The following is a 27,731-nucleotide window of genomic DNA, read 5'->3' on the forward strand; positions in this document are numbered from 1 at the left end:
AAAGCACATCCATACATTCCCTGCCCCCCAAAATTTCTTAATTTTTTATTCCTGGTGTCACTCCCACAATTTACAGGACAATATACCTGATGTAATGAAAGGAAAAAGACAGAGCTACAACAGATGAAAGACCTCAGGAATGTACATCTAATTGACACCGCATTGCATTAATCCATAGCTGCACTTTTTGCAAACCTTGGTGATGACAGTCCTGAACAAGAAGGGTTTCCTGTTTAAGCTGCAGTAACTTTCTGACTATGGATCATCGCTCCTTCTGTGGCAGGTTTTTCCAGCTCCTCTAACGCATTTGGGACGACTGTCTCAGAGAAACCTGCAGCTTTCTTGACAGCTCCCGCTCTCTCTCCTGCTAAGAACTGTAGCCCTTGTCTTCTGAATTGTTGGACCCTTCTGCTGCCATATCCACCACTTCCACCCCCAGATCCAGAACCACCACCGTAAGGACTGCCAGAGCTTCTTCCACCAAAATTACACCCCCCCTTTCATGGGTCCATAATTTGATAGCTGTTGTCCACTGTAATTTCCAAAATCATTATAGTTCCCACCACCACCATAGTTACCACGGCCAAAATGTCCTCCTTCATTGTAGCCATCATGTCCTCCACCTCCACCATATCCACCACCTTGCTTTCCATATCCTGGTCCTCCACCACCACGGGCCCCTCTACTACTATAACCAGGACCTCCGCCATAGTTGCCACCATCACCTCCTCCAGAACTCCCTCTGCTGCCACCACCTCCACCACCATCGCCTCCTCTTCTACCAAAGTTCCCACCATGGCCAAAGTTCCCTCCACCGCGTCCAAAGTTTCCTCCACGACCCATGAAGTTGCCAGAGCCACCTCCACGACCTGTCTGTGATCCAGCAGACTGCAGCTCTTGTTTTGAAAGAGCCTTTTTCACTTCAAATAGTGTGGTTTTTCTGAACAACAATTTTATCAACTGTATCATGATCATCAAAAGTTACAAAGGCAAATCCTCTCTGGTTCCTACACTGCCTGTCCTCCACGTCTTCTATGGTTTCAATCTTGCCATACTTTTCAAAGTAGTCTCTCCGATTATATTCTTCTGTGTCTTCTTTTATACCACCAACAAAAATTTCCTTCACTGTTCAATGGGCACCAGGCTTCATGGAATCCTCTCTGGACACAGCTCTTTGGCTCCACTACACGCCCACCAACCTCCTGTGGCCGTGCACACATTGCTGCATCCACCTCTTCAACACAGGAGTAAGTCACAAAACCAGAGCCCCTGGGACGTGTTGTTTGGGGGTCTCTCATTGCCACACAGTCTGTGAGTGTGCCCCATTTCCCAACATGTTCTCTTAAACTATCGTCTGTAGTTTCAAAGCTCAGACCACCAATAAACAGTTTTCACAGCTGCTCAGGTCCCTTTGGATCATGACCCTCCACTTTGAGACTGGACTTACGTCTTCCAACTCAAGTTCAATATCTAAAATTGACTTTAAAACCTAAGAGAGAAGGCTATCGAATAGGAGGACATGACCATAAGGACAGAGTCATGCATTGAGAGAGCCTCTTAAGCAAAACTAATAGAATTGAAGTGAGAAACAGACAATGCTACAACAGTAGTGACTTGACAGCACTTCTGATAAAGCACAGAACCAGAAAGAAACTCAACAAAAACAGAACTTAACACAATGACAACTTGACCTTATAGAAACGTACCGAATACTTCACCCAACAGCACAATATACAATCTCTTCCTGTGTACATGGAAAGTTTTTAAAAAATTATCAATCATAAAACACAGTGTTTTCCAAAATGGAGGAGACCCCCCTTGGGGGTACTATAACAATCCAGGGGGCCTGCAAAGGCAGACATCTACACTTTATCCTGGATTATGGGCTATGTTTTTAATTGCCATGGGGACAGTATACCCTCCCCCCTGAAAAGGAGGCAGTTGGTCAAATAAGTTGGACATACTGTCAGGAGCGAGCAGACCCTGGAGAAGGACATCATGCGTGGTAAAGTGGAGGGGCGGCGACAAGAGGAAGGCCCTCCACAAGATGCACTGACACAGCGGCTGCAACAATGGGGTCTGGCACAAGAACACATGAGGATGGTGCAGGACTAGGCAGTGTGTTCTGTGTACACAGATGTCGCTATGGGTAGGAACCAACTTGATGGCACCTAACAAAATAAAAAAGCAGGGATAAAAATCATAGAACTTCTGAAACAAAACCATAAAACGTCAAGGGTCAAGGTTTTGTTTCTCAACATACGTTACATTAGGTCAATGTCTTTCTGCAGGTGTTTCCATTTCTCAACCCCGACCTAGGCAAAACCTGTGCTCTTCTGTTTACAACCACATGAAAACAGCAGGTCTGCAGTCCTCTAGAGATTCAAATCATCTTCCTTCTCAATAGTTCGAGGAGCACAAAGAAGTTGAAAAAGGTCAGATGTAAAGTGAACGGAGTGATGTTTCCCAACAAAATCAAGATAGGACAGTGCTTGCGACCTTCAAATCATATGTGCATAGTCTTGATGGAAAAAAAATTACTCTGCCCAACTTTCCTGGCTTTTTCCTCACCCAATCTAAATTTCAATTTTCCCAAGTCTTCTTCCTAATGAGCCCCACTGATCATCCGTGTCCTTTAGGAAAATCTTTACCCTTTGGGAATTCCCCAGAACAGTTGCCACAGTCTTCTGAGCTTTCCACCTTGAATTTAACTGGCCAAGATCTCAGAAGTCACTGGTCTGACTTTTTTTGGTGTGGTTATTTTTAAGCACTCTAAGAAAACTAAGAGAGTCCTGGTGGCAACAGTGGGCTAGTAACCACACGGTCAGTGGTTCAAATCCACCAGTAACTCCACAGGAGAAAGACGAGCTTTTCTACCACTGCAGACACTCTATTCTGCCCTACAGGGTCTTCACGAGTCAGAATTGACTGAAGGGCAGTGGATTTGTGTTTTTTGGTACAACAAGACAAGGACCGTATGTTGCCGAGTGTGTCCCCATCTACTGAGTGAAGAGACATTTTAAGCCACATTTTGTTTGGAGCAGACCCATGTACACATGACCTGCTATCTTAGTAGTAAGACTTTTTGACATGCCATCACTCACTAAGATTCAGGAGAAAAAAAGAAGAGAGAGATTAACAACACAGAAAAATATTTTAAGATATAATAGATAAAATTTCTCAAGTATGACAAAAATGAAATTTAGATATACATCTTAAGCCAGCTCAGAGAGACATCAAGTTCAGATATATGATAAGAATGGCAGGAGATTTTGGTTGCAAGTCACAAGATGGTGTCTTGAGATCTTTAATGCTCCAAATAATCTGAAACCCTGCCAGGTAGGTTGTGACCTCTATACAAGTAGACGGGCAGGTCTTTCTCCCACCGCTGGCTGGTGGACTCCACCTCCAGCCTTCCATTAGCAGACAGGCAAGGAAGCTACGTCTAATCTTACTGAACGGCCTCTGTGGAGTCGGACTCCACTCACCCTGCACATCCATCACTAACTGGTAATGTGCCCCAAAGTGTGTGGGAAACTGACACTGAGGAAACTATGACTAGAACCATAGTCCCTAACTTATAACAGAGGGGATCTGGGAAGCTAGGATTCCATGGTAGGAAAGCCACCACTCTGCTAAGTTAAATTCCAAGTACATTATCCGGCTTTAAATATCACTCCCACAGATTCTCCCGCAACAGCTATGCAGCCTTAAAGTGAGCGCATGGTTTGATTCTGCCTCCCTACAGAAGCAGACATTCTTGCTATTGTCTCCCGCCCTCCCCTCTTCCGTTCCCCTAAAGTAGGTATTGGGTTTCCTCACCTGTGAGCTCAGGGACTTTACTGTGATTACCACCCACCTTGTGACGTATGTAACCACTGAACATGCATGTTTTATGGCTACCTATAAATGTCCCAAGATAGTAAAGACTTGCTTTCTCTTCTCCCACCTCCATGTGGACCGCTAAGAGGGGTTGAGGTGAGCATGCTACCATTAAATGTGTCTGACTCCATCATTTTACTTTCTCTCCTATCCTCCATGACTTCACTACACTCTATATATTATCACTGTACAAGTGCGCTCGTGGACCCTGCAGTTGCCAGAGGCTGGTTTCCTCTGACAACAGTGCACCTGCTTCAAAGATTCAAAGAAAAGTAGAAGCTCCCGACCCCTATGGGCTCACTTATGAAGGCTTTCAGAGGGCCTTTCAGAGGGCCAGGGAACACTATGGGGGGAGGGGGGGAGGCGCAGAGGCCCTTTCAGGGGTCTCATGGAGGCAATTAGCTACAATCTCCTCCTTCCTCTGTGGCTACAGGTGAACAGAGTCCTACGGCTGTGCCTCGGAAGGCTGCGTGCAAGACTGCAGACATGTTAATGACACATGTCATTAGTGTGGCCAGTTGATCTTTCTCAAGGGTGCCAAGTCCATTCACTGGGGAAAGAATAATCTCTTCAAAAAATGGGATGGGAACTACTGGCTCTCCACACATTCTGTGAAAAGAATGAAGTCGAACCCACACTGCATATGGAACTGAGCTACTTCAAGAGCCCTGGCGGCACAGCAGGCAGGCTCTGTGCTAGGCTGCTAACTGCAAGGCCAGCAGTTTAAGACCACCACCCTCCTGACGAAGAGAGGCTGTCTACTTCTGTAGAGATAAGGTGGGGGTGGGGGTGGGAAGAAAAAAAAGTTACGTCTCAGAAATCCATGAGAAATCGACTCAATGGAAGTTTTTGTTGCTGTTTGTTTTTAAATGTAATTCATATCCCAAAATTGTACACCTGAAAAATCTTGAATTGGTAAATGTTATGCTGGCTTTGGATCGGCATTAGGCTCATTGACCTCCAGTTCTTTGGACTTGAGCCAACAGCTTGCCGTCTAAACTGCCACCTTGGATTCCTCGTTTCTCCAGTCACAAGCCTCACCTGCTGACCTTGTATTCCATGTACCTCTGTTGCCACCAGCCTGTGGTCTTCTTGCTGATCTTGGACACATCAGCACAGCTCTGCCAAGTTCAGTTTAATATCTGACCATAGACTTGGAGCCTGGCTTGGACTTGCCTTTCTACAAATGTGGGAGCCATTTTCTTAATATAAATTTCTATCCACACATACATAGCACCACTGGTTTTGCTTCTCCAGAGAACCTGGCCTAAGACAGCAGGGCGATTTTCCACAGACAACTAAGAGGAAGGCGTCAGAAATATCCCAACTGCTGACATTTGGGTGTCAAGACTTCAAGATTACTCTCTGCTGGGAACCTACACATTTCTCTCAATTGTGTACTGAACATGTTTCATTCTCATTCTCATTAAAGATCCCGTATGTGTCGGTGTCTTATCTGGATACAAGGACCCACAGTGAGTGGCTCCAGTTAACAGTCTTCTTTATTTAAATCATACCAAGTTTTTCATCTTATGACCTAGTACTTCCTGATGTTTTAGTGAATAATTGTCTATTTTCTGATGATGTTTTCTCCTTGTCTTTCTCGTCCTTCTCCCATCACGCTGTACGCCCTTGTTCTCATCAAAGAGCAAAATACAAATACCTGGTTGGTTGGGGTGTGTATGTGTTGGTTCTGGTATAACTACTCAGCTAACAGCTGGGATGTTCTTTACTTAACTATTACACTTGGAATGGCTCTGGCTCCACCTGCCTCCCCAACAGTGCACATCAGGGGCTCCACAGAGAGTGAGGACAGCAGGACAAGCTAAAGCCACCACCAGGCTCCAGCTATCAAGTGGACACAGGCCAGGCAGGGTCTCTAGGAGGGCGCTGGTGGGGTCCTTCAGGAAGACACTCACTGGGTAAGTGCTGGACCAAAGCAAATCACTAATCCTCCTGGCACTTGCAGCTGTCTTACAATTCTCACAGCCAAGGCAGAAAATCCCAGCCACGGGCTTCAGCTACATATTTGGTGGGAACATCTTAAAACACGAGAGAGGATTGGCAAGAGTTGAGTGGACAGGATCGCTTTCCTCTAGCAGTGGTGTTGGAAAAGTCTGGAGCCCCGCCATCACTTCTTGAAAAGGACTCTGACCCAGAGCACTATGAGCACAGGGATGATGGCAAAGTCTCCGTGGACACAGTCAGGCTGAGAGTCTGAACACGCGCCCTGTGAAAGGAGCACAGGGCAACCTCTGGAAAACAAACTGAAAAAAAGAAAAAGCAAAGACATGAGAAACAAAATCCAACGAAACTCCCTGCCACTGAGTCAATGCCGACTCATAGCAACCCTCTAAGACAGGGTAGAACTGCCCCCGTGGGTTTCCGAGACTGCAAGTCTTTGTGTGAGTAGAAAAGCCCCATCTCGAGGAGCAGCTGGTGTTTTCAAACTGTTAACCTTTCGGATTGCAGCCCAACGTGTAACCACTACACTATGGGCTCTCACATTAGATACGGGTAACAGTGATAGAGAACTCGACAACAACTAGCTGTTTGTGAATACCTAATGTTATTTCAAAACTCATGGTTTAACACGGAACTACAGCAAAGCACTAACTGAGGTAAAAGAAAAAGATGTAAAGACATGAAGATGAAACTTACAGGCACACAAATGCTTATTTTCACCAGTAGCCATCCATGCAAGTGCAATTACGCAAGATATATTTTACAGTCTGTACATATTTTGAAAAAGAAACAAAACGCCATAACACTCAATGTTGGAGAAGAGGCCATGAAACAACCGTTCAACGAACTTGACCACTAGAATGCAATCTGAAGCAACATTTGATGATCGTGGCTCAGTAACAGTCACTCTAATTCTGGGCTTCTAAAGAGATACCACACATACGTGCACAGATTTAAGCACTAGTCCCACACTTTTACCCATCGTCAGGGCACTGTGACATGAAGATTTGTCCACATTATAGAACACTATGAAGCCACTGGGAAGCCAGCTGACTTTGGATATGGATGCGAATGCAATGGAACGCATGCTGGGGACTTTATGGGGTAAAAAGACAAAACATCTGCACCACAGAGTAACCAGGCCTTTTAGTTATGTTGTCATTGGGTACTGTCAAGTGGATCACTGCCCTGTGGCAAACGAATTCGACAGAGTGAAAACTACCCAATAAGGCTTCCTACACTGGGGTTTTTAGGGTGGTACTATTGGGTAAATGGTGCTAGGTCGTAGGTGTGAAATCACCAGCACCTCCTTGGCAGACAGATATAGCTATCTATTCCTGTACACACAGCCGGGAAAGCTACACCTTCCTCACCATAAATTTTAGATGCCTCGCTAGTCCCGTCCCTGTCATTATTTGCTCATCACTCTCTTCCCCCTGCTTCCTCCACGCCCATTCACACACAATTCCCCCCACCCTTCCTTCCACCAGAACCATGAGTCCTGCGGCCATCGCCGTGGGATTGCTTATCCTGCCTATCTTATAAAGACAGACACCAAGAGGGGAAAATAAGACCATACAAATAGCTCCAAATCTCTGTTGTCCTGACCCAGAATAGATGAGATTCCTCTGTTAAATAGCGAGCAGGCGCTATTATAATCCATCAGTCCAATCCCCTTTTCTTTCAGGGAACCATATCCCAGGATTGGTTTACCTAATAGCACAAATACCCTTTTAGTCCTCGGCGTTTGTATCTGCAGGGCATGCCTTCTAAAAGACCCCGGTGCTCTTCCTGCAGTCAAGGATGGAGCAGCCTAGTGCTCTACCACCCCCTTTAGACTTTTCAGTGTGGCCCCCTTGTGACTATCCCCCACCAGTTCAGATGAGGTGCCAAGTGCTGCCCCAGAGTCAGAAGTCTACAATTGAGATTTCTCAAGGACTTCGTGGCTTTGCTCCCACCACTGGTCTATGGCAGTGAGGTTTACATCTCATCAACTTTTTATATTTATTTATAACTTTCCATTTTTGAATATAAAATCTCACATTATGAAACAATATTTTGCAATGTATGCAGAACATTACTTTTATGAACTATAATCTTCATGAGATTATAAACTTCTTATAAAAAATCAACATAATCCATATTACTTTGAAAAACAGTAAAAATAAATACAGTATATCAAACAAAAATACATTCTTTGTTCTCTAGTGTCCATTTGTTGATATGGTCGTTATACAACGTACTACTGTTACTCTACAATTGCATTGAGAAACAAAGAATGTGCAAATCTTATCCCTGAAACCCTGTGCAAAACTGATCTCCTGCCCCTTTGGTTTGATTGGTTGTGGAGACCTTTCCTAAACAGTTACAATTACTTCATATATTGTAGTTAGCATAGGACCTATATATAAACAAAGGCTCCTAGTACTTTTTTAATGTATGGTACTTTGTATAACATTTTTCTCTGTGAAGCGGTACCTTACAAAATTTGCAAATATACCTGGTTTCACTTCTTTTTCCATGGGCAGTGCAAACTCTACAGGCTCTGGTAGGAAATTTCTTTTTTCCATTGCTTGAAATGAACACAGGCTCCTGCTGCTTCCTGTCCCCTGACAGCCTTCCTGGTGGGTCTTTACATGGTGCTCTCCCTGCTCTCCTAGGGCTGGGCATCTCTCTCTCTGGTCCCGGAGAGCCTTCATTTTCATCGTCAGTAATCCAGTATTTTGCCACTGAAAGGAGAAACTGCTTGTACTTCATTTTTCCCCTCGGGATTCAGGGCATTGTAAGTTCTGTAACAATTGAAAATTCCACAGTTTATGAGATAAAGGACGACTTTTTTGGTCCATTTTATTGTTTTCCTTAGAATAGGATAATACGAGAGGTACTGATCTGCACGATCAACTCCCTTCGTGCGGGCATTATACTGCTGTATGCGCACAGGTTTCAACATATCCTCCAGTTTCCTATTGTTCTTTCCTGTCTATGGGACAGAGTGTCATGAAGTGTTGATCTCATTCTGACATCTCACTTGTCTCTCCATACGAGGAGAAGAATGTCACCTTTTCTACAGAAAACTGTGTCGCCTTTCTTCATTCTTGATGCTTTGGCTTTTAGAGTTAGTGGTAAACCTCTGTTTACTCTAATAGTACCACAGACTCTAGTTTTGCTTTTCAGTAGTAAATCAGCAGTAGAGGTACTGTTATAGTAATTATCCTGGTAGACGTGGTGCCACATACCGAGATAAGGGCCAAGAACTGTGAAAGCAGTTTCTTCCAATTTCTTCCCTTCACCAGCATAAATTTCCATATTGCAGATATAACCTGTGTCACTCTCACACACCTTCCTAACAAATAAACCATACTTTGTAATCTTTGCTGGGCTGTATGTTCGAAAGGTCAGGCGTCCTCTCCATGGAATCATCCCCTCGTCAAAGACAACTGTTGCTTTGGTCTGTAAAGTGTCCTGAATTTATTGAGGAAATAATCCAGCATAGGTTGAATTTTAAAGAGTCTTCCAGAGCCATTGTCCATTTTCATGTTATCATTAAAGTGCCAGAATGTCCATATTTGTTCAAATCTATTATGACTCATAGTCTGAGAAAACATTGGGGTAGCTATTAGATGATCTGTTGACCAATAATCATTCCAGCTATCTTTTCTTGTTTGTCCCATTAGAAGAATTAGGGCTAAGAATTTCTTCGTGTCTTTCTGTGTAACGGGAGGCCACTTGAGCGATTTAGGTGATGTTTTACATTTCACTGAGGTTTGATCATAATAAGTGCACAACTCCTTGCAAAACAATTCAAACAAGTCATCACCAAGCATCTGGCTAGTCACAGAGGCTACAGAGTCACACTGAGTTGTAAATGTAATGACCCCAGGATGACCTTCAAACATTTCCAAACGTGGTGGAGTATCAATTTCACACCAATCGTTAGTAACATTAATACAAAATGAATAATTCACAAAAACAGAATCACTTTCAGAGTGTCAGAATCACTTGAAAGCACTGCCATTTATGCTCCTTTACAGGTCTAGTAATGTCACTGTCACTGGAAGCGTCCTCAGAACCGTCAAAACATTCATACACAGTCGCCCACATCTTCATTTTCACCAGGAACATCTGAATAATCATCGTCACAAACTTCCAAAAGTATTTCAGATTCATTCATTTCCTTCCGTTTTCTGAATCTCTAAAAGTAGGCAGAAATTGAAGACGAAAATAGTAACTACTTAATTTAACCAAAATGCACTAAAATGCTAAGTAAACAAAAATAACATGAAGACAACTGAGTTTGATACATTCACTACTGATGTAAATACCTAAATAGAAGTAGTTAAAATATATCCAAGCAGATAGCATCTGAAGACAGCGTGTTCAAAACACGAGTTATCTTGTGATCTATCCATAACAGATGGTACGCGAAACAAGAGTAAACTTGGGATCCGTCCGCAATGTGTTAAGGTGTATTTGCAACATAGGTAAATACATGAGTGGTGGAGCACACAGAGGCAAAGTAGGAAAAAAAAGGACTTAAGCGCCCACCCATAGGCACAGCGGAGGTAAGGCCTGACGATCTGTTTTCTCAAGTTCACAGCCTTGAAACCCCCTATAAAGCACAGTCCTACTGGGCACATGTGGGAATCCGCTCAGGGCAAATGACTACAAACCCCCCAGTAGGGTGTGGCCAGCGCACACGTCCCTCTCTGAAATCACATCCCTAGGCCGCTAGCGCGCCTTTCGGGAGACCAGACAGCAGAGCTCAAACCGTCTGGGGCAGCGGCTCGGAGGAAAGGGAGCCGCAGAGCCGGAGAGCGTGGGTCCCAGGGAAGGAAACCCGCAAGGCCAGGGCCGGACAAGCAGGAGGCGCCCAGGTGTTGGCCGCTCACCTCAGCGCCCACGCTTCGCACCCCAAGAACCGCGCGCCCAGCCCACCACGCCCCACACTTTGCCCCAGCACTGCCCTTCAACTCCCCCGGTGGCCGCCAGCAGCGGAGCCCAAAGGTGGCAGCTCCACAGCAGTGGCGGCGGCGGCCGCTGTTCGAGTGCTAGGTCTGCGGCTCCCAGCTGCGCGCGCAGCCTCGCGCGGGACGGAGCGGCAGGGCCCGGTGACGTCACGGCGCGCCGGGCTGCCCTGCCGGTCGCCTGCGCGAGTTGAGGACGCTTTTCCCAACGGGCCTCTATTGCAACCCCTTCCCCCACACCCCCGTGACCTTATGTCGCGTTGTGTAGGGCGACGGACCCTGCTTTCAGAGCTAGAGATAGGCCTCAGTTTCTCTCTTCCTAGAGCGCGGCAGGAAGGCGTGCCCTGGGATGGACGTGCGGGGGTGGCAGTCGCCTGGAAGCACTGGTTCGGACGTTTTCATAAACCACGGGCTTCCAGACTGGAACCACTCCGCTAACAAGTCGGAACGGAGTGGTTCCATGCTTACCCTGCCCGGATGTGAACTCAGAACCTCCCGGCCAGCAAACCTGGGCATCTTCGTTAATTCGAATCCTGCTGAGCTTCGAGCCCAGTTGTGCTGCTACAGAGTTGATACTGACTCAGAGATCCTACAGAACAGGGCAGAACTGCCCGTGTGGATTTCCGAGCACTACTGTCTGTGGAGGTTAGAAAACCATCCTTCTCCCATGGAGCACTGGTGGTTTTGAACTGCTGACCGGCCTTAGCAGCCCAACCACTACACCCCCAGGGATCTTTGTCCGCGGGACCCGATTAAAATGTGGATTGCCTCTTGCCCAGGCAGCTGGCCATAGGCTTCCCACACTTTAGTTTGAGATCCACCAAATCAGTCAATTAATGGCACAGAAAACGGAGTTGGATGACACTGTGTCAGGTGCTGCAAATAAAAGTCCATCCCCCTCCTAAGGGGCTCCTGCACTGGGGTGTTGGAGCGTGTCCTTCTAGGCAAGAGTTAAAAAAAACTAACAAAAGTTCCTAGTTAAGCAACTGAGAAAATTACAACACTCCTAGCAACCCTATGGGACAGCATAGCACTGTCCCTGTGAGTTTTTCTCTAGAGGAGCAGCTGGTGGTTTCGAACTGCAGACTTGCAGTTAGCAGCACATAGAATAACCTACTATGCTAACAGGGCGCACCCAGCAAAGACCAGAGCTGTGAAAATTGATACATAGGAAGATTGGAAAAGTGTACATGCAGACCTTCTGCTTAACAGCCCAACTAGTAACTCACTAGGCCACCAGGGCTCCTTATGAGGCAACAATGAGAAAAGAACAGGGTACCCACCCACCCCAAACCAGAATTATTTTCAAAGCTGTTTTTTTTTTTTTTTTACAAAACAACCTTATCACCTTCAAAGTACGCTCTACTGCACTCAATACATTTGTCAACTCTGCAATTCCATTCTTGTCAACATTTTTCAAACTCAACTGTTTGGATGGTTGACAGGACCTCCCTTGTTTCTTTCTTCACCTTTTATGGCATAAAATCGCCAGACCTTTCATGTCCCTCTTCACTTGAAAAAGCAAAAATAAGTCCCATGATGAGTCAGGTGCATGGCGCAAGAAAGACATACTTATTTTTGCCAAAAACTTGTACACTGAGATGGCTGCGTGCGCAGGTGCATTGTGGTGGCAAAACCAGTCCTGTCTGCTACAGATCAGGCCATTTTTGTTCACAAACTGTTACACTATCTTTTCAGAACCTCTAAATAGAAAGTTGACTTAACAGTCTGACCTGGTGGAATGAATCCCATATGTACTATCCTCGCATCAAAAAAAAAAAAGATAATCTTGAGGAGTTTGGGGGGTGTGTGTGAGGTGATGATGGTGTCTTTCACTGGCTTCCTTTCAGAGTCCTAAGAATACCACACCATGTCTTGACACCAGTAATGACCTTGAAAAAAAGTCTGGGATACTTTAGAGCTGTTTTTTTCTTTCCTTTTTTATTTTATTGGGGGCTCGTACAATTCTTATCACTATTCATACGTACATCTATTGTGTTAAGCGCGTATGTACATTTGTTGCCATCATCATTCTCAAAACATTTGCCTTCCATTTGAGCCCTTAATATCAGCTGCTTGTTTTCCCCCTCCCCACTCCGCCCTACCTCATGAATCCTTCATAATTCATAAATATTATTTTGTCATGTTACACTGTCCGATGTCTTCTCCTGCCCTCTTCTCTGCTGTCCATCCCCCAGAGAGGAGGCTATACGTAGATTCTTGTCATCAGTTCCCCCTTTCTACCCCACATTCCCTCTACCCTCCAGGCATCACCACTCTCACCACTGGTCCTGGAGGAGTCATCTGTCCTGGATTCCCTGTGTTTCCAGTTGCTATCAGTACCAATGTACATCCTCTGGTCTAGCCAGATTTGTAAGGTAGAATTGGGATCATGATAGTGGGGGGGAGGAAATATTTAATAACTAGAGGAAAGTTATGTTTCATCGTTACTACCCTGCACCCTGACTGACTCATCTCCCCCCCACAACCCTTCAGTAAGGGGGTGTCCGGTTGGCTGCTGATGGGCTTTGAGTCTCCACTCTGTACTCACACATTTACAATGATATGATTTTTCATTCCTTGATGCTTGATACCTGGTCCCTTTGACAGCTCGTGGTCACACAGGCTGGTGTGTTTCTTCCATGTGGGCTTTGTTGCTTCTGAACTAGATGGCCACTTGTTTATCTTTGAGCCTTGAAGACCCCAGATGCTCTATCTTTTGATAGCCGGGAACCATCAGCTTTCTTCACTACCTTTGCTTATGCACACGTTTGTCTTCATTGATCATATCAGGAAGGTGGGCTAGAGCTGTTTTTTCAAAGCATGGAAGCACAGCATGTTTCCACTAAAGCTCTTTCTCCTGGTCAGTTAGAACTTTCACAGTAAAAACTGCTTTTATGAGAAAATTCACTGTGATCAAAGATAAACTTCCCAGGCGAAGCCACTAGGAAATCGAATTGCTGGATGTTCGCCTAGCAAGAAAAATGCATACTATGAAAACTCCATCCAGTGAAGCTTTTTTCTTATTTTGAGGGGTACCCCCTGATAATACCAGGTGGCAAATTTGCATGGAAGTGATGTCTCTCTCCAGTCACCTCCTAATCGATGCCCTGCTCCCACTCTTGCCCATCACTCACTCTCAGGCACCTCTCAGAACCCTCTGGCTTCTCAGCACACAATTCCACACATCTCCACATCAGAGCACTCAAAATATTTAAAGTGCTTAGCATTGTTGATTGGAGCCCCGGTCCATGAGTTGAGCTGCTAACTTCAAAGTCAGCAGTTTGAAACTACCAGCAGCTCTCTCTGCAGGAGACAGATGAGGCATTCTACTGTAAAACGTTAGTCTTGGAAGCCCTTAAGGGCAGCTAGTTGTACTGTTCTATAGGGTTGTTGAGTCAACTCATGGCAGTTTGTTTTTTTGGGTTTAGCATTATTGAGAGACCTGATGACACAATGTCTTAAGCAATAGGTTACTGACCACAAGGTGTGCAGTTCAAAACTACCAGCCACTCTGAAGGAGAAAGATGGGGCATTCTGCTCTTGTAAAGATTTACAGCTTTGGAAACCCAAACTGGCAGTTCTACCCTGTCCTATAGGGTTTATGAGTCAGAGTTGAGTCTACCCTGTGGCTGTGAGTACGCATCACTGACAGGTGCCCTGGTGGCATAAGCATCTATGAGTCACCATGGACTTGATGACAAGGAGTTTGGTATGAGCATTAATTACTTAAAGGTGTCATAATGGAAAAAACAAGTTTATGTAATGTAAACACTAGCTTTATTAATGACCAGGGGGCATTTTGTAAAACAGGGAAATAGAGAGTCAAGAAACTTTTGACTTAAGTTTTCTGCGGAGCTATGAAGTCACTCACTCAAACTCTGCCATCAAGCTGATTTCAACTCAAAGCAATTATATAGGACGATGTAAAACTGCCCCTTTGGGTTTCCAAGGCTGTAAATTTTTACAAGAGTAGACAGCTTCATCTTTCACATGTGGATCAGTTGGTGTTTGAACTGCTGACTTTGTGGTTAGCAGTTCAGTGTCACAGAGGTTAACAAAGATAAAAATTGTAATGGGCTGGGGGAGATACAATGTTTGCTTGGAACAGGTACAAAGCTGCGGGTGGCAGGATTTTGGTTGCCTACTTTTGCAGACTGATTTCCTTTACAAGGAAGGCCTAGAAAAATGTGAAAATACAGATACGGTCCTCTAGAGGGGGATCTAGAGGCATTTTCTAGATCCCTCCAACTACTAAAACTTACCTGTTTCCTGACACATTGAATCTTCTAGGCATCTGTAGCTTGATTTCTGAGGTTAGTAAAGTTAGAATGGTCAAGGGAACAATAATACAGTTATATTTGAATTACACTGGTAGACTCAAAATATAAAAGCAAAGAATTTTTTTGAGGTTTAATTTTTAAAATCATTTTATTGGGGCTCATACAACTCTTATCACAGTCCATACATACATCCACTGTCTCAAGTACATTTGTACACATGTTGCCATCATCCTTTTCTTTCTTTTTTAAATTATTACATACTTTTATTGGGGGCTCTTACATCTTATCACATGACATACATACATTGTGTCGAGCACATTTGCACATATGCTGCCATCATAGTTTTCTTTTTAACATTTTATTAGGGGCTCATACAACTCTTATCACAATCCATACATATACATACATCAATTGTATAAAGCACATCTGTACATTCTTTGCCCTCATCATTTTCAAAGCATTTGCTTTCCACTTAAGCCCTTTGCATCAGGTCCTCTCCCCCACCCCCTTCCTCTCTGGTCCCCCCAAAAGCAAAGAATTTGTTGAGAGGAGAATGGGATCACAAGTTAAAACACTACATGTTTTTGTGCTTAAGGGGAGAGAAAGGAGTTTTAAAAGAGGAAAGCTATAAGTATACTTCCATTTAATTAGTTTATTCTAACTATAAGCATATCTCTCTGACGTTCACTTACAACTTATTCTATATGAGTATGGTAAGTAAAACCACATTTTTCTGTAGAACTGCTAAGTTTCTAGGTCAAAGGCACAGTGGAATATTTTTTAATATCATACTGGCTGTGTGACAAAGCTGTCACAAAATGTAATTACAAGAAGACTTTGAACCCAGCTAGAAATTTTTCATCACATCAAGACCTTATTTTCACAATTCCTATGGGATTGATAAAAGAGTAGACCAAAATTCTCATAAACACAAAACATGTCTAAATGAATTAATTTCTATCTTTGGCATATTAGGACTTTCTAATTTATGTAAGTGCCTATTTATCATGAAAGAAATGAGAATTACTTAACATACTACAATAATACCACCTGGAGGGAGAAAGTTAGTTTTCATAGTTCTACTGCAAGTTTTATAGAATTCTTTAGAGAAATAATTTAGAATAAACTGTCCTTTTTCAGAGCATTTTTACAAACATACCTGTGAGGTAGCCAGAGCAGGGACCAACGGTGTCTACTGAGCATGCTTCAAATTCAGGCTCCGAGCCAGGGGAGCTATACACCTAGGTGGCCAGGTGGGCTTAATTCAGTCAATGGGGTCAACCAGCACCCAGAGGAGGGCCCTAAAAATGCCTGAACCGGGAGACCACCCCCTGTTTTTCCAGCTGCTCCTCCACTGGGCTGCAGTCGCTCTCTCTCTCTGGCTTGTGTTCAGTCTACTGTAATCCCTGAAACAGCTTCTATGCTTTGTAAAAATCCACTTGGATCACAAACTAGGCTTCAGAGTGAAGGGCCGAGGTGAGAAAGCTAACATATCCATTTATAATAAAGTTTCTCAAAGTAACTATTAGAAACCCTGGACTAAATTGGACTTAAAATACTGCCCTATGATTAAAAAAAAAGTTTAACAAGCTACTAATCATGGCTTCTTGATACAAGACACTATAAGACAAACATCAAACAAGATAAACAATCACATAATTCGAACACCATAAACGAAAACAGAAGGGGCCTTCCCTTGGAATCTATGTTCTTTACTTTGCCAGCTGGAGACTTCATCTGTTATTTTAAATACATTCACCGCCTGAACTGAAATTATGCAAAAATGGTCAAGGCATTTGAGGAAACAAAAAGGAGTAACACAGCTAAACACCAAAAAGGAAAACTAAATTTAGGTTTTAATTCTTACATTAGAAGATAGCAGTGTCTATTTCATTCTATGCAGGATAATAAATGCTTTTGTGTTTATTAAAAAAAAAGAGAAGATAGCAATGTTGATCCAAAGTCAATTTATAGAGGGAACATAAATTCATAGCCATTGAGTGGATTCTAATTGATAGCAAGAGTAGAATTGCTCCCTAGGGGTTCCCAGGCTCTAAATCTTTACAGAAGAGAAAGCCTAATCTTCCTCCCGTAGAATAGCTGGTGGGCTTGAACTGCTGACCTTGAGGTTAACAGCCCAACACACAACACTATACCACCAGGCTCGCATATGTACACCATGGGATAACGTGAGACATCTTTAGGTGTGGTATTCCTCATCTTACCAACTGGCAACAAGTGTTTCTTAATGCACACTGATCTGTGCAGTCCCTTAATTAACATGCATCGTTTTCTGCCACCAAGTCAATCCGACGCACAGTGGTCCTATAGGACAGAGTCCAAAGCCTCATCTTTCTCCCATGGAGTAGCTGTTGATTTCAAACTGCTGACCTTACCTTAGCAGCCTAACACAGAACCTACAACGCTACCAGGGCTCCTAATTAATATGCACAGAGACAAAAAAGAAAAGCGTTTTGTTTTGTTTTTTACGTTCAGCTGTATTGACAACTGTTGACCACTAGATGTCAATACAGTAACACCTAACTTGCCTTTACCTGCATGCCTAACACGCTGAATGCCTAACAGGCTGAATGCCTAACAGCGAGTGTAAAGAAAAACAAAGGAAAAACACTTTATGATAAATCTTAGAAAAAAGCCATCCAACACACCGTCGTAGAGGCTTGGGATTGCGAGAGGATTCTCCTTAGAAAGCCTCAGGGGGGGCTTCCAAACAGCTGGCAGCACTGGAGTCCAATGACTGCGAAGCAGTCAGTGACAAAGATGTCAACTACTTAGATACCTTTGATTTAACAATCACTAATATTCTTATACGCTAAAATTAATTTCCAAAAATGTTAAGTGACTTACTAATATTAAATTCGATAAATAAATATCCATTACAACTAGGGTTTATGAGTTCTTGCTTATTATACAAGGAAAATATAAATGTTTATAAATCTCCACTAATCTGTCAGTTTGTCATAATATGGTGACCTGCAAATTTCTGTGTTGCTGGAAGTGATAGTACCCATATTTCAAATACTAGCAACACCCAGGGACTCCACATATTACAACATGGCGTTCACTTTTGAGGGATTAAGTCACTGAAAATCATATGACTGGCAGCAGAACATTGTCTGGCAGAGTTGACTTTAATGACATGGATGGAACAAAGCTTTTAGGACCTTCATTTGCTGAAGATGCCTAACTCAACATGAGAAGAAACTGCTGCAGACATCCATCACTATTAGAACATGGAATGTAAGAAGTATGAGTCTAAGGAAATTGCCCATTTGCTAAAGATTAAAGGAAACCAATAAAGATCGCTACCCTAGGCATTAGTACGCTGAAATGGACTTGTACTGGCCATCATGAATAGGGCATTCATACTCTCTACTTTGCTGGAAATGACAAGTTTAGAAGGAATGTTGTCACATTCATGATCAAAAAGAACATTTCAAGATCTTGAAGTACACTGCTGTCTGTGATAGGACTGTATCTGTACACCTACAAGGAAAACTAGTTCATACTAGTATAATTCAAATTTATGCACCAATCACAAGAGCCAGTGAGGAAGAAATTGAAGTAATTCTACAAAGTTCTTCATTCTGAAATGGATCAAACATGCAATCAAGAGACATTGATAGGAGAGTCAGGATGGTGTCCCGGTAGAATCACCTTCCTGGTGCTCCTGCTGTCAACCAGAAAATTAAGAGATAGGCATGGGAAGCAAGCTTGAGGAGAAAGCAATGGGACTGACGGTTCCAGAGGGACTTGGGAGGAGAAAAGAGGGAGGGGAGGTTAAGGAGCAGTGAGCAAACAACGCCATAGACAGGTGAACTAGGGAATTTAAATCAACAATGAGGAGGATATAGAGATCCTGGGGGTGTTGGAGCAATCTAGCCGAGAGGAATTACTAAGAAGAAGAAGGGCGAAGTGTGGTGGTGGGGCAGGAGGAAGGTAAAAGGGAACAGAGAAACGATCTAGGAAGCTAAGCTATGGATAGAGGCATAATCACAGGTGTGTACGTACTGGTCTACGTACATATATTTATATGGCAATACACTGAGGTATTGGACGGACTTCAGGCCTCTGCTCATGCAATCTTCCTCGATGCAAGAACACTTTATTCTAACAACCTGGCACAATTGCTGAAGACAAAATGGGTACATAAACAAATGTGGTGAAGAAAGCAGAGGGTACCTAGCTATCAAAAAATACAGTGTCTGGGGCCTTAAAAGCTTGAAGTTAAACAAGCAGCCATCTCGCAGAGAAGCAACAAGCCCACATGGAAGAAGCACACCAGCCTGTACAATCATGACATGTTGATAGGATCGGGTAACAGGCAGCAAAAGACCCAAAACAAACAAACAAAAACCATAATTGTTGAGAATGAGGGGAGTCAGAGCAGAGACCCAAAACTCCTATATAGACAATGGGACATCCCCACAGAAGGGTCATTAGGAAGGGATGTCAACCAGGTCACAACACAGCACCGATGAATCACACAGTATTCCTCTGGTTCCTTGAGGCTTCCTCACCCCCCACTATCATGACCCCAGTCCTGCCTTTCACTGTGGGCTAGACTGGAGCATGTGCACAGAGACAAGAGCTCAGGACACATGGAATCCAGGAACAGGGATGGGAATAGTGATACCAGGAGGATAGAGGAAAAGTGAGGAGAGGAGGGGAGGAAGAGGGATCAGATCACAACGAGCTACACATAACCCACTCTCACTCCCAGGGGAGGAACAACAGAAACCATGGGGGAAAGGAGACAGCAGTTGGTCTAAGATATGAAAACAGTAACTTATAATTTATCAAGGGGTTACGAGGGTGGGTGTGGGTGGGGGAGGGAATAAAAGAGGAATTGTACCAAGAGGTCAACAGAAAGTAAATGTTAAAAAAAAAAGTAAATGTTTAGAAAATGATGGCAACATATGTACAAATGTGCTTTACACAATTGATGTATATATGGATTGTGATAGGAGTTGTATGATCCCCTAATAAAATGATTTTTTTAAAAAATGAGGAACTGTACCAATAGCTCAATAGAAAGTAAATGTTTAGAAAATAATGATGGCAACATATGTACAAATATGCTTAATACAATTGATGTGTGGATTGTTTTAAGAGCTGTAAGAGCCCCAATAAAATGAGTTTTTAATTTTTTTAAAAAAGGAGGCATTGACAATTATTGGTGATTGGAATATGAAAGTTAAGAGAATGTAATTCATGTCACCGAATTGCTTAAAAATGGTTAACATGGCAAACTTTTTTTTTTAACAATTTATTGGGGCTCATACAATTCTTATCACAGTTCATACATATACATACATCAATTGTATAAAGCACATCTGTACAGTCTTTGCCCTAATCATTTTTTTCTCCTCTTTTCTTTTTTTACATTTTATCAGGGACTCATACAACTCTCATCACCATCCATACATATACATACATCAACTGTACAAAGCACATCCATACATTCCCTGCCCCAATCATTCTCAAGGCATTTGCTCTCCACTTAAGCCCCTTGCATCAGGTCCTCTTTTTTTTTCCCCTCCCTCCCCTTTCCCCCCTCCCTCATGTGCCCTTGGTAATTTATACATCATTATTTTGTCATATCTTGCCCTATCCGGAGTCTCCCTTCCCCCCTTCTCTGCTGTCCCTCTCCCAGGGAAGAGGTCACATGTGGATCATGGCAAACTTTTTATATATATTTGACTGCAATACAATTAAAGAAAAAATCCCCATGTGGAGGTCACTTGTGGTTACTGAGTCTTTTAAATGTGGCAGGTAAGACAGAGGAACTGCATTTTATTTTATTTGAATGAACTGAAATGCAAAGCACCCTACTGGGCAGCCGCCTCTTTTAGTCTAGCTGTCTTCACCCCTACACAGGGCCATGTGACGGTGCCGCCTGTGATGAAGCCCTTTGGTTGCCCACTCACTTCAGCCAAGTGGATTCAGACCCTTAGCGCCCTGCAGGACAGAGCAGAACAGCCCCAGAGGGTTTCCAAGGCTGTGCATCTTTACGGAAGCAGAGGAGCTGGTTCAAGGCTGGTAGATTTGAACTGTTGACTTTTCAGCTTGCAAACACCCCAACAGCGCTGCAGGCTGCATAGAAGTACATTTGAAATCTTTAGACATGGGGGGACCTCTCTGACTCTCCATATGCCAGAGCAGACCCTCAGGACTCTGGAGCAGATCTGGCAACTCAGGTTGTCTATCAGCACAGAAACAGAGAGAAATGCCACTCCTCAGGAAGATGTGGCAGGCTGCTCCCGTAAAGACTTAACAGCTTCAATAATTCTAGGGTCCTACTCTGTGGGGTACCACAATCAAATGGGTCCAAGGGGCAGTTGTATAAATGAGGGGTAAAATTAACGAGACATCAGACAAGTTAAAGCACGCAAGCGCTCACCTTTGGGACAACCATGATCTCAGCAGCCAGGTCCGGGCAGAGAGGTTAGAAGGTGAGACTATATTTCTAATCACGGCATATATACACTTTCAGGATGTGCAAGGCACCCTGATTATATCATAAGGGGTAGGGGTTGTATAATTGGCATACATCAATCCGAGGGGGACAAACTAGGGATGTACACACAATCAGAAGGGGCGGTACTAAGGGTATACATGGGATGCTAGATTAAAGATGGCAGCCTAACCTTGGCTTGACCTCGTCTCTGGGTTCTCCTTCAGGGAAACAATCCACTATCCTTGTCAGAAGGATGTCCCAATTTAGGGTGGAACAGACTATAGGGTCTGATTGCTCTAGATGGCTGATAACCTCGAGGCAGTTGACATTGACCTCCAAGTGTACTGCCATTTACCATGTGTTGCACATAGCATCTTTAGGTTTGGAATATATTTGGGGGACAACCTGGGGGGAAACCCTTCCGCATCCCACACTACTCTAGGAACCCTACAGGGTTCTTATGAGTGGAAATCAATTTAATGGCAGTAGGGTGGGTTGGGAATTCGGTGGAATCCAGAGAGGGCAGGGTGGGGTGAATGAGGATTGAAATAGGGCAAAGGAGTCCTGGTGGTATACAGTGACTTGGGCTGCTACCCACAAGGTCAGCAGTTCCAAAACACCAGTCACTCTGTGGTAGAACAGTTTGGGCCGGGTCCAAACTAGGCAGCCCTGTTTGGACTAAGTTGAAACAGGTCAGAGCCCTGCACATGCTTCCCTGCACATCCCAAAGGTCAGCAGCAGAGGACGCCAGATAAGATAACCAGTGAAACCAGATGCTCTGGGTTCAAGCAATTCTTGGAGTTTCCAGACCCCATATGTTAATTGCCATACATTCCTCACCACCCCTTTAAAAGCCCGTGCCCCCAGCTGCTGAGCACAACTTCCCTGACCTGATGGCCTAGGTCATGGAACCTCGTCTGGGAGTTTCCCTAATAAAGCTATTTCTGTTTTCTGCTCTACCTTGTCCTGTCAGTTGTGTCTGTCCGTCTCCCTGTTTCACCTTTACAAGAACAACTGGGCTTTCTACTTCCATAAGGAATTACAGTCTTGGAAACCCACAGGGGTGGTTATACTCTGATAATTAGAAAAAGTCAACAGCTCCTCACAACAATGTTTACAAATCAGAACTGTTTGAACAGCAACAGGTTTGCCTTCAGGTTTGAGTGGTAATGACTAGGAGTTTTGTGGGTAGTACAGATCATTCATGTGCTCTGCTGAGTCCTCCCTCAAAAGTTACATGAAGATTGATTTAGGAAATGGAAGTAAGCTAGGGGGATGCACAGAGTGACCGTGTTTAGTCTCATAAAACCCGTTTCCCCTTAGGCAAGCAAGCTATTCAATCCCCCTCCTGGACCAGAAGTACCTCATTTGCTTGAGGCCACCCTGCCATTTGGTGGGCATTACAAAGACCACGGCTAGAAGAGCCACACAGGATGTAGTTTACTGCACTGTAGGCCACCCCCTAACCACTGGCCCTTTCATACTTGTTCCCTTCCCAATTATTTTATTACTCCATAACGGCCATTAACAATCTGTCTTTCCTAGGATTAAGCGTTCTCAGAGCAAGACTACTCAGGGACTAGTCATTCAGGTTTGCTTCAGGTGCGCGTCCGCCGCTTTGGTTCCCGTATTTCTAGGGTTTGAGCCACCATTCCTCAATGGGTGAAGGCAAAAATAATTCGACTCAAATTTAACAGAGAGAACCGCTTGCTCTAAGAGCTTCGTGAAGTATCACTAAGGACGTTAGGTTTGGCCAGTGTACCGCAGCCCAGACATGCCTCCTCCTTATCCACCCTTTCGGTGACAGCTCCTGCACGATGTCACTTTGAGGGCTGAGGTGAGCCTGCCCAAAGCCATGGTAGTGTCAACCGGCTCCTGTGCACGTCAAAGTTGGACAGCGAGGAAAGACCCGCGAGGAATGGAAGTCTTTGAACGACGGCGTTGGCGAAGACTGGACCACCAGAATAAACTACAGTGTCCTGAAGTGCGGCCAGGATGGTGAGACCTGAAATCTGGACAGGTTCTCAGGAGGGGCCAGTGCCTGGCGAATAAATAGTAGGCTCGGTCGAGGTAAGGGGGAAAGAGGGAAGACCCTCCAGGCGATGGATTCGCACGGTGGCTGCAACAACGGGCTCAAACCCGGCTGCGGTGGCGAGAGGACCGGGTGGTACAGAGCAGGGTTTTTTTGGGGGTCCGACATGGGATCCATATGGGCCAGGACCCAACCAGCCCCACGGGGAAGGTGTGTGCCGAGGGGCCGCCATTGGATTCCCTCACATTTCCTGCGCGAGCTACTACGCGACCAAACCTTATTTTAAGTCTGCGACAGTGGCCCCCAATTCACCGCGTCGCTCCCGGACTCCTTCACACACTACCGGCCGCAGCCTCAGCACGACGCTCGGTCCGGGAGTCTGACAGGAACTGCACTTCCGCCCCGCCCCCAGCAGACCGGAAGTACTCTCCGCCGAGAACTGGGGCCGCAGAGGACCCTGGGAAAGCGGGCCTCCGCGGCCTCCCGCGCTGGCGCACGCTCAGCTCTCCGTGGGGTGGGGGGGGGGGGGGTGTCGCACGGCGCACGCGCACGCGCACGCGCACGCGCGTCGTTCTCCGTCGAGAAGGCGCCGCGGCGGCGGCGGAGGTAGGAGGAGCCGCGCTTTAGAGCCGGGAGCTTGAGCCCGGGAGGAGGAGGTGCTGTCAGTCGGACCGTACTCGCCCGTCGCCCTCGCTGGCCCCCTGTCTCGGCAGCCGTGGTGGGTGAAGAGGGCCCGCCGAGGGGGCAGGGGGTGGAGCTGGATTCTATGGTGGTCACGGCCCAAGAGTCCGTTGGCGCCTGGAGTTTTCACCGCGATCGAAATGCTTCCAGCCGCCAGAGCCCTTAACTGCTCCTCCCCTGGCTGGTCCCCGATTCCCCTCGTGGGACACTGGATCGCGGGAAGGAGGGAGGGCCTGTTCCATCTCGACCTGTCCCCACCCACCCATTCATTCCGCACCTCTGTGGTCGTGGTAAGAACCCCCGTGGGAACCTGCAGCTGGGGAGGATCCCTCATTTCATTGAGCAACAAGGCTTGAGCGCATTCAGGAGTCGGACAGGGGCCGTTATGTGCTATGGGCTGTTCAGTTAAAGGTTGGAGGCTGCATGCAGCCGGCTGCTTGGCGGAAGAAAGACCTGGCGAGTCTGGCTTCTTCTGGAATGATTGTTATTCATTGTCATCAAGTTGATTGCGACTCATGGGGACTCCCAAATGTACAGTGTCCAAACGTTCAAAAGGGTTTCCAAGCTGTGAACTTTCAGGTCGCCAGGCCTGTCTTGCTAGGTAACACCCCCCCCCCCCAGGGGATACCAACTACCCCACCTGGGGCCAGTAGATGAAGCACTTAACCTTGTGTGCACCCCAGGGGCTCCTCCGGAAAGATGACAAACAAGATAGCCCCATAAAGCAGCTCTACTCCCCAGCACTGGGTCCCCCTGAATCCCGTTTGAGAATGCTGACAACAGCGGCAGATGGACTGTTTTTTAAGAGTAGCATCAACAGAGATGTGGCCACTCAATGCAGTTGTGGAAGAGGTGGAATTGGTTCCATTCACTTCCCACATCCAACAGCATGAAAATCCAGTTTGCTTAGCACGAAGTTTCAGGCCTCTGAACTGATCTCTGCTGTTCCCACCCCTTTCACTTCTCCCCATTAATACCAAACTCTGCGGCTAATGGGTACAACAAATCGACACTGTTCATTACCTGTTAGCAAGCAGCCCCCACTCGCCACAGACAAAATAAAACAAGCTAGGCCTGTGCCCTTGTGCTTATATTTACATGTGATGTACTTATACCTCACTCGTACATGAAGCCCATCTTCACTTCATAACTAAATGAATAAAAATGTCAGAGCTGGCCGTCTGAACCCAGATGGGTCTTGCAACCTCAAAAGCAGCATGAACTTGAGCCAGTTCCTCACACTGCTTGTGCTGTTTCTTTGCTACGGAGGCATGAGGGTTGATTCCACCTTATACTCACACTCATCGCCATTGGGTCGATTCCCACTTAGAGGTAGGACAGGTAGAACTGCAGCTGTGGGTTTCCGAGATGGTAAATCTTTACAGAAGGAGAAGCCTCATCTGTCTCTCACCTGATAGTTGTTAGGTGCCATTGAATTGATTTCAGCACAGAGCCGCCTCATGTGACAGTAGAATTGCTTTGTAGAGTTTTTAGACTGTAATCTACGTGAGCAGGTGGAGTGGTCTTTTCTCCTGTGGAACCTCTGGGTCGATTCAAACTGCCAACCTTTTGGTTAGTAGTCAAGTGCTTAAATGTTGTGTCACCGGGGATCCTTGTTGTAAAGCCTAAATGAGATAAAGACATGTGAAGCAACTGGGAGGGGGGCCTGATGAATCCCATGATGAATACCATGGTGGGCAGAATCCATTTCCATAAAGGACCTGGTAAAGCTCCTAGAGCCCCAGAAGATTGTCATGTACCTAAAGGAATCACCTGGGGCTCATATGAAACTGTAGACTTGGATTCAGCCTATCTGAAAGCTATATATCTGCATAGGCAAGTTCTCAGCAGGCCAGGGAGCTGAAATGAACCAATTCAAAGCCCTGCCTTGAACCAAATTGTTGTTGGTGCCAACCAGTTGATTCCAACACAGAGTGACTCCGTGGGACAGAGTAGGCCTTCCTGTCCCATCAAGCTTCCTAGACTGCCTTGACGGGAGCAGGCCTTGGAGTGGTGGGTGGGTTCAAGCTGCCCACCCTTCTATTAGCAGCCATGTGCTTAACTATTGGATGACCAGAACTCCTTAAGTGTGTGTAGGAGCTAGTTTTGAATCTAGAGCTAACCTTCATGGGAAGATTCTCTTTCATGGAGTTTATTTACCAAATTTCAGTAAAAACAGTAACCTGCTGCCATCAAGTCAATTTCAACTCCTAGGAGAGGAGAACTGTTCCCCAGGATTCCAGAGGCTATACAGCTTTCTCAGGGGGAGCAATTGATGGATTTGAACTGCTAACTTTGTGGTTACCAACCTGACTTATAACCCAGTCCACTACCAAGTAAAAACATTATGCTTCTAGAATCTGCATTCTTCTGCCCCTGGAAGGATATGCTTGGACAAGTTTCCATGGAATAGACAGTCTGTGTTCACCAGGCTGCACTGAGTATCTAACAGGTAGTATTCCTGGGCAGACTTCCCCACATCCCAAGTGCTCTTGGACTTTCCTGAAATACATGGCACTCTGATGCTTTTTCTTTCCCACAGATGCGAAATGAAACGGACCAGCCATTCTGAATCGGCATGGTGAGCTGAGCAGCACATCCCTGTGTGTTGTACTTCCGAGACATCTATTGGACAAGAACACATTCTCTCAAAGGGGGACCAGCACAGAGGGATGCTTCCAACATAGTGTTTGACCCTACGCCTGATTTGAAGAAAGATGTTTTAAATCCTTACTGGGTAGCAGAAGACACTTGTGACTCAGTTGTCCAAACCCTTCAGGCATCTCAGTTAAAAGGAGAGAGGAGCCCCCCTGAAGCAGGACGTCTGAGGGAGGAGGAGGAGAACCCCTGAAGCAGGGTACCTGAGGGACCAGCTGACCCTTAGTTTCCTTTTCCATCTGTGCAGCGGCATCCAGGTCAACCCTCGCTCCTCTGAAAACCAACTTGAACTCCTGGCCGATGATGGAGGAATCAGATGACGATTTTAAGGAGCTCTGCGCTAGTTTTTTCCAAAGGGTGAAGAAGAATGCACCCAAGGAATTGTCAGGAGAAAAGAAGAAGTCAAAGGCCTCAAGCATTCAGATAAGAAGCAAACAGAAAAGGCCCAGACAGACCGTTGCCAAGAGCAAGACTCTTCAAGGTCCAAAGGGGAAGAAACAGCAACCCAGGAGTCAGACCTTTCAGGCTAAAAATCAAGGCATAGCCAAGTTGCTAGAACCAGACCCTGCACCCACTGAGAATGGAGAGAGCTGTGCACTTGATCCTACGCCCGCACCTGTGCCCGCGTCTGCACCTCCCCCTGCTGCAGACCAGCCTGTGCTTGAGGATCATGTGCAGAATACCCAAACAGGTAACAGGCATGAACCACTGCCAGGATGTTTAGACAGGAAACAAGGGTTGATTTGTATGATCCTGCACCATGGTCAGGAGGGCTGATTTGTATA

The 27,731-nt window shown here is 45.4% G+C and overlaps 1 protein-coding gene and 1 pseudogene across 4 annotated transcripts in view; one reads left to right on the forward strand and one right to left on the reverse strand.

The window, feature by feature from the left end:
* Window positions 1-25,599, reverse strand: LOC142422788 (uncharacterized; annotated as a pseudogene).
* Window positions 24,185-27,731, forward strand: part of SLX4 (SLX4 structure-specific endonuclease subunit) — a 25,748-nt gene continuing 22,201 nt past the window's right edge. For 3 of the 4 annotated variants that reach the window (XM_075564363.1, XM_075564362.1, XM_075564364.1), the window contains exons 1-2: window positions 24,185-24,325; window positions 26,831-27,637. In XM_075564363.1, coding sequence (XP_075420478.1) covers window positions 27,247-27,637 — 391 coding nt within the window. In that variant the 5' untranslated portion in view covers window positions 24,185-24,325; window positions 26,831-27,246. The remainder of the gene's footprint in view (window positions 24,326-26,830; window positions 27,638-27,731) is intronic. The other variant, XM_075564361.1, reaches the window with a different exon arrangement.

This window comes from Tenrec ecaudatus, chromosome 12 (assembly GCF_050624435.1).
Source record: "Tenrec ecaudatus isolate mTenEca1 chromosome 12, mTenEca1.hap1, whole genome shotgun sequence".
Lineage (NCBI taxonomy): Eukaryota > Metazoa > Chordata > Mammalia > Afrosoricida > Tenrecidae > Tenrec > Tenrec ecaudatus.